This window comes from Sardina pilchardus, chromosome 22 (assembly GCF_963854185.1).
Source record: "Sardina pilchardus chromosome 22, fSarPil1.1, whole genome shotgun sequence".
NCBI lineage: Eukaryota > Metazoa > Chordata > Actinopteri > Clupeiformes > Clupeidae > Sardina > Sardina pilchardus.
In genome coordinates this window covers 21,069,988-21,077,487 of record NC_085015.1, presented here as the reverse complement: position 1 = coordinate 21,077,487, position 7,500 = coordinate 21,069,988, and the positions used below count along the sequence as shown (strand labels likewise).

The 7,500-nt window shown below is 49.9% G+C and overlaps 1 protein-coding gene across 8 annotated transcripts in view; it reads right to left on the bottom strand.

Annotated features, from left to right (window-relative positions):
- plce1 (phospholipase C, epsilon 1) overlaps nucleotides 1–7,500 on the bottom strand; it is an 82,301-nt gene that overhangs the window by 4,857 nt on the left and 69,944 nt on the right. For all 8 annotated transcript variants that reach the window (XR_009936963.1, XM_062527123.1, XM_062527126.1 and 5 more), the window contains 5 exons: nucleotides 6,726–6,889; nucleotides 3,178–3,439; nucleotides 2,449–2,630; nucleotides 1,058–1,186; nucleotides 79–312 (listed from right to left, as the gene is read on the bottom strand). Coding sequence is in view for 7 of the 8 variants with exons in the window: in XM_062527123.1 (XP_062383107.1) it covers nucleotides 79–312; nucleotides 1,058–1,186; nucleotides 2,449–2,630; nucleotides 3,178–3,439; nucleotides 6,726–6,889 (971 nt within the window). In the remaining variant the exon portion in view is untranslated. The remainder of the gene's footprint in view (nucleotides 1–78; nucleotides 313–1,057; nucleotides 1,187–2,448; nucleotides 2,631–3,177; nucleotides 3,440–6,725; nucleotides 6,890–7,500) is intronic.

The window sequence follows — 7,500 nt, the reverse complement described above, 5'->3', positions numbered from 1 at the left end:
AAAAATAAATCATTGTTCTTAAAACAAACAGTAAGAGATTCATTTGTAGCACTGATAGGTGTGGAGCTAGAGCAGTACCTCCTCCTGAGTTCTGAGCCACAGTCTCCCGATGCATCCCTCCTCTGGGGGCCAGCTGTTCACCACCCGCACCACCTCCTCTTCAGGCGCTAGGGGGCGCCAGCGAGACAGCCTCCTGCAGTCACCCTTCTCCTTGGACAGAGGAACCCTCTCCTCAGACAGGAAGTAGCCCGCGCTGGAGTCCGAGTCCGAATCAGAGTCGGTGTTGTCCCCTGCCGGGGAACTGGCCAGAAGCTGAATAAAGAAAGACACACACACACACAGTTAATCATGACTACATATGTTCCACTACTACAACATACACTTGCACTGAAGTCACTAGTGTTTTGGTGGAGAGAAACTCTGAGCAATACCAATGGAATTCAGACAGTGCCCAGCCTCACACAGGAGGCCATTGACACACAACACACACACACACAGAGCTCTCTGACTTCCCACACGATCACAAAGAACGGGGGTCGAGAGGCTCTGATCTGACCTCAGCCGTCCAAATTCACAGAGCCGTCAACCTCCCTCTGTGGCATAATCAGTTATGTGGATCAGCGCTGTGTCCCTGTCATCTCTGAGAGGAAGTCCAGGAGCCCGTAGAGCAGCTCTGGGGAGTGTCTGTGCGCCACAGCTGAAGGGGATTGTTGTCATGCTCACTTCTAGATAAATATGGGGGACTTGATCTGGTTTTCATCAGGCAGAATACTTGTACTGTACTCAGTGTGTCGGTGTCGGTGTGTGTGTGTGTGTGTGTGTGTGTGTGTGTGTGTGTGTGTGTGTGTGTGTGTGTGTGTGTAAGTGCCTGTGTGTGCCTGTGTGTGTGTACTGTATGTAAAGCAGAGAGAGATTGATTATGTGTGTGTGTGTGTGTAAAGGAGAGAGATTGAGTGTGTGTGGATGTGTGTGTGTGTAAAGGAGCGGCAGATTGATTGCGTGTGTGTGTGTGTGTGTGTGTGTCCTTGTATGGTTGTGTACTGCACCCGTGTCTCACCATGCGTATGGTCTGTTTGGCGGTGGTGTGTTCCCTCACGGTCACCACGGTGAAGGCCTCGGCCCCTGGCGCTCCGTGAACCGTCACCTTGTAGTGGACAGCAGCGCGCCGCTCCTCAGTGCTGAACAGCTACACGGGACACACAGGAGGGGCAGAGCAGGTTAAGGCCCGAGCGCCACACACACACACACACACACACACACACACACACACACACACACACACACACACACACACACACACACACACACACACACACACACACACACACACACACACACACACACACACACACACACACACACACACACACACACACACACACACACACACACACACTCTTTTCATTATGTCTGCCCATCAATTCTGCATTCATGCTTGCGGCACCACTACACCAGTTTACCCTTTTGCTCAAACGTCAAATGTCAAATGACTAAAAATGAAAACTGAAACAAGTTCTGTTGAACCTGGAATTTTTCATGGCACTGGGAAATTCCCACTGGCTTTTCAATGAAACACAATACTTTTGAGAACTGTCCAAGAGTCCGTCCTTCGGCCATTCTCCATGCTGATACCAACGTGCCTGTTGACATTGGGTCCGGGCTCTGGCTGTTTATCTCCGAGTTCATCAGCTGATTGGCTGTGGCACCATGGCCCCTCACTCATGCCTCTCCGGTCACTCTGGTCCAGCCCCCCCCCCCCCGCTCTACCTCTCTCTCTCTCTCCGTCACGTCCTGCCTCTCCATCGTCCGTCCACCCTGCGTCACTCTCACTGCCCCATACCATCTCCTTTTTTAGAGACAGACCAGACCAGACCGGACCGGCCTGCGATGGCCAGTGGACTGTTTGGACGAGCTTTCTCCGCGCGCCTCCTTTTACAAACAAAAGAAATATCTCCGCTGTTGTCTTAGCCCTGCGGCTCACTTCCTCCTGTCTGAGGGCCTGCGCTGGACGGACGGGCACTATCTGGTCAGCGGCTGGGTTCTGACCGCCGTTCACACTCAGCGTGGGCGGGTGGGCGGGTGTGTGTGTGTGACAATGGCACAATGAATGAGTTTATTTAGGTCTAGAGAGGAGCGTGTTATGGGAAATGCTCGTCTTAAACTGGCGCTCGGAGAGCAAGGTCAGGAATGAGATTAGTAAGCTGCAGGATAAACTACTGACCGGCTGATATGCTGCCTGTGGTATGTGACGAGAGCGCGCACGCGCACACGCACGCACACACACACACACACACACACACCGTGGGCAGCTTAGGAATGTGGGCTAATGAGCTAAAGCACATGCGCGCGCTCGCTCGCACACACACACACACACAAACACAAATTCCAACACTTCTTGAGATCGTGTCAGTCTGTCACACCACCAGGGTGCGCTAGTGAGCCGCTCACCATAGCAGCAGGGAGCCCAGGAACCAGGCCTCCACTGGAGACCGAGGACACAGCGCCCCCTGTGGTGACACCAGGTACTGCGGCAGCAGCGGCGCTCTCCTCCACTCTGCGGCTGAAGATGAAGAGGCTGGTGACCTCCAGGGACTCGTTGTGCTGGTTCCTCAGGGTCAAGTGCCTGTAGCCTGGACACATTAGAGGCACAAGAGCCAATATTACACATGGGAAAGTAAGATGCATTTAAACGGAACTACTAAATAGTCAATTAACTAACATGCAACAGTACATCAAACATAACTTGAGGTCAAAACTTGATGTACTAGCCACTTCAACTAGTAAAGGATCAATACTGACCCAAACTCTCCCCCTCTTTCTATTTATGCATATATTGAAGTGTGGACACAATAACAGAAGGTCAGGATGAGCATTATGATAAAGTTTACATCTCATCTATCTCAGCATGACCACATGTGATGTAAAAGAGTGGAGTGTCTGGTCAGTGAGTGTGTGGTCAGTGCGTGTGTGGTCAGTGAGTGAGTGGTCAGAGAGTGAGTGTGTGGTCAGTGAGTGAGTGTCTGGTCAGTGAGTGAGTGTGTGGTCAGTGAGTGTCTGGTCAGTGAGTGAGTGTGTGGTCAGTGAGTGTCCGGTCAGTGAGTGAGTGAGTGTGTGGTCAGTGAGTGTGTGGTCAGTGAGTGAGTGGTCAGTGAGTGTCCGGTGGTGGCGGTGGCTCACCGGTCTTGAGCGCGTGGAGCGGCAGGATACGCTGGGCGGTGACCTGCGAGCTGTTGTTCTCCACCACGGCCAGCCGCAGGAAGGCGGCGTCCTCGCAGTGGACGGGCAGCGCGAAGCTCTCGCTCCACATGGGGTTGAGCGGGTTGCGGTGGATGGGCTTGGTGCGGTAGTGGACGCAGTCGCAGGGCGCGCCCAACACCTCCAGCTCCACGCACGGGCTGCCCGCCGTGTTGCCCGGGCACACGTTCTGACCCGACACCACCTGCACCACACACACACACAGGTAAGGGCTTGGACATTTATGGATGTTTTTCAACTTCAAGAAACACTGTAGGCTCTGTGGGAGTATGTGTGTGGGAGTATGTGTGTGTGAGTGTGTGTGTGTGTGTGTGTGTGTGTGTGTCCCTGTATGCAGTATATTCTAACCATGATGGTGTAGGTGGTACTGTATGTGTGTGTGTGTGTGTGTGTGTGTGTGTGTGTGTGTGTATATAAGCTCTAACCGTGATGGTGTAGGTGGTGTGTGTGTGTGTGTGTGTGTGTGTGTGTGTGTGCATAAATTCTAACCGTGATGGTGTAGTTGGTGTATGTGTGTGTGTGTATAAACTCTAACCGTGATGGTGTAGGTGGTGTGTGTGTGAGTGTGTGTGTGTGTGTGTGTGCGTGTGTGTGTGTGCATAAATTCTAACCGTGATGGTGTAGTTCAGCGTTTCTCAAACTGTGGGGCGCGCCCCACTAGTGGGGCGCAGAGACATGCCAGGTGGGGCGCGAGCTGACGTGAAAAACCGGAGATTTCTTTTTAATCTGTAGCCTGTGCCTTTCTTTATTGATAATTACGAGAATGCACCTCCATCTCACAAAACAAACACAAACAAGGTAATCTAGACTCGTGTAGGCCTATCACTGACCAGATGAGAATGTCTGTCCTTGAACCATAGTCCGAAAAAAATAATTGATGTCGGATTTAATTGCAGCGGGGAAAAAAAACCCGTTTATGTTCGAGACGAGCGCAGTAAAATTGATCTTGGCTATCTGTCCGACGACACAATTGCTGTTCTGCGATCTTGAGAACAACTGCTTGACAAACGCAAACACTCATGTTTTGCCTTGCAAGTGGACAAGGCCACCACAAAGGTGGCTTAGTTATTGCTTATGTCCGCTTTGTTAACTTGACAGCGGGCGAAGATTCTGCGAGTATGCCAAAAGTAGGGCCACTGCAGATGAACTATTCAACATTGATCTCAACAATTAGTCTACCTGGCAGAACAGGACATCAAATGGGAAAACTGTGAGGGACTTTGCTCGGTTGGCGCACAGACGATAGCAGGTAAAAGAAATGCTATCGTCGTGATAAAGAGGGTAGTGTCTGATGCGCAACAGACGGACTGTTTCATTCAGGGAAGCGCTCGCGTCAAGGCTTGACCTGAATAAGATTTTTAACAAGGTTGTGAGAGTGTTGAACTTCATTTATAACACAATGGTAGCATATAGTTGGCCCTTTTGCTGTATTATTGGAAATCAGCTTTTTTTGAAGCAAGGATTGACACCTTGTCAATGACAAAAAACTGACGTTATTGGTCATTGATTTAGATTTTTATTTTCTCTATTTTTTAACTGATATTTATCTTTAGTAGCCTAACTGTTATTTGTTAGGCCTACTGATGTATATTTAGCAAGTGACGTTATAAATATGATAATTTTGAGCTTGACCTATACTTTCTATAGAGCGATGATGGACAGGTGGGGCTCGAGAAAGCCCCCTGGATCAAAGTGGGGAATGAAAGAAAAAGTTTGAGAACCACTGGTGTAGTTGGTGTATGTGTGTGTGTGTATAAATTCTAACCATGATGGTGTAGGTGGTGTGTGTGTATAAACTCTAACCGTGATGGTGTAGGTGGTGTGTGTGTGTGTATCAGCTCTAACCGTGATGGTGTAGGTGGTGTATGAGTGTGTGTGTGTGTGTGTGTGTGTGTGTATCAGCTCTAACCATGATGGTGTAGGTGGTGTGTGTATGTGTGTGTGTGTAAACTCTAACCGTGATGGTGTAGGTGGTGTGTGTGTGTGTGTATCAGCTCTAACCGTGATGGTGTAGGTGGTGTATGAGTGTGTGTGTGTGTGTGTGTGTGTGTGTGTGTGTGTGTGTGTGTGTGTGTGTGTGTATCAGCTCTAACCGTGATGGTGTAGGTGGTGTGTGTATGTGTGTGTGTGTAAACTCTAACCGTGATGGTGTAGGTGGTGTGTGTGTGTGTGTATGTGTGTGTGTGTGTATCAGCTCTAACCGTGATGGTGTCGGTGTTGTGTGTGTGTGTATCAGCTCTAACCGTGATGGTGTAGGACTGTAGGTGGTGTATGAGTGTGTGTGTGTGTGTGCGTGTGTGTGTATCAGCTCTAACCGTGATGGTGTAGGACTGTAGGTGGTGTATGAGTGTGTGTGTGTGTGTGCGTGTGTGTATCAGCTCTAACCGTGATGGTGTAGGTGGTGTATGAGTGTGTGTGTGTGTGTGTGTGTCAGCTCTAACCGTGATGGTGTAGGACTGTAGGTGGTGTATGAGTGTGTGTGTGTGTGTGTGTGCCTGTGTGTATCAGCTCTAACCGTGATGGTGTAGGTGGTATGTCTGTGTGTGTGTGTGTGTGTGTGTGTGTGTGTGTGTGTGTATCAGCTCTAACCGTGATGGTGTAGGTGGTATGTCTGTGTGTGTGTGTGTGTGTGTGTGTGTGTGTGTGTGTGTGTGTGTGTGTGTATCAGCTCTAACCGTGATGGTGTAGGTGGTGTATGAGTGTGTGTGTGTGTGTGTGTGTGTGTTTGTATATCAGCTCTAACCGTGATGGTGTAGGTGGTATGTCTGTGTGTGTGTGTGTGTGTGTGTGTGTGTGTATCAGCTCTAACCGTGATGGTGTAGGTGGTGTATGAGTGTGTGTGTGTGTGTGTGTGTGTGTGTGTGTGTATATCAGCTCTAACCGTGATGGTGTAGGTGGTATGTCTGTGTGTGTGTGTGTGTGTGTGTATCAGCTCTAACCGTGATGGTGTAGGTGGTGTGTGTGTGTGTGTGTGTGTGTGTGTGTGCATCAGCTCTAACCGTGATGGTGTATGAGTGTGTGTGTGTGTGTGTGTATATGTATATAAACTCTAACCGTGATGGTGTAGGTGGTGTGTGTGTGTGTGTGTGTGTGTGTGTGTATCAGCTCTAACCGTGATGGTGTAGGTGGTGTGTGTGTGTGTGTGTGTGTGTGTGTGTGTGTGTGTGTGTGTGTGTGTGTGTGTGTGTGTGTGTGTGTATATAAACTCTAACCGTGATGGTGTAGGTGGTGTGTGTTTGTGTATGAGTGTGTGTGTGTGTGTGTGTGTGTGTGTGTATGTGTATGCGTGTGTGTAACTCTGTATGCAGTATGTTCTAACCGTGATGGTGTAGGTGGTGTATGTGTGTGTGTGTGTGTGTGTGTGTGTGTGTGTGTGTGTGTGTGTCAGCTCTAACCGTGATGGTGTAGGTGGTGTAGGTGGTGTGTGTGTGTGTGTGTGTGTGTGTGTGTGTGTGTGTGTCAGCTCTAACCGTGATGGTGTAGGTGGTGGGCTCCATGCCCTCCGTGTCCCGCTCCATGGGGCAGAAGTTCTGGTAGAGGGGGCAGCAGCGCTCCCACAGCACCGGCGGCTTCAGCACGTAGCCACAGTGCCCGTTGGCCTCGAACAGCGCCGCGTTCAACTGCATGGGCAGATCTGAGGGACACACACACACACACACACACACACACACACACACCGCACCCATGGTCAGCACAGGCCTGCAAACGGCCCTAGAGGATTCCCACAGGATCCTGGTCCCCCATAAGATCCCTTCCCCTTTATTTCCGTGTTCCCTTCTTCCGTATGAACCGCACAAGTCTAGGGGAGATGCTAGAGGTGTTGCTGGTGATGATTCTCAGAAGATGCCTGCATGTGTAATGTCCACATGGGTGTATCACGCAAGTCAGGAGGAGATGAGGAAGAGGAGGGACTGCACTGGTTAGATGATGCCCTCAAGATGAATAAAGATGGCTGTTCCCCCACCATGGACCACTAAAGTCAGCAGAGCTGGTGCTGGTTACAAGATGCAGCTCACTCATCGCTCACTTTCAGGGGGTTTTGAGGGTTTCAGGGGACTACATGAGACGGCTTCTCCATATAGATATATAGAAATATATACAGTATATATGCAATATATATGCATGCATACGGTGCACATGATGGTGGGTTATGGCAGTGGATAAAGGGCACTGATTATATCAGATTATAAAGCTCACACCTAGGAACTGACACCTAGAACAGAGGACCTCTGTGTTACGAGTGTT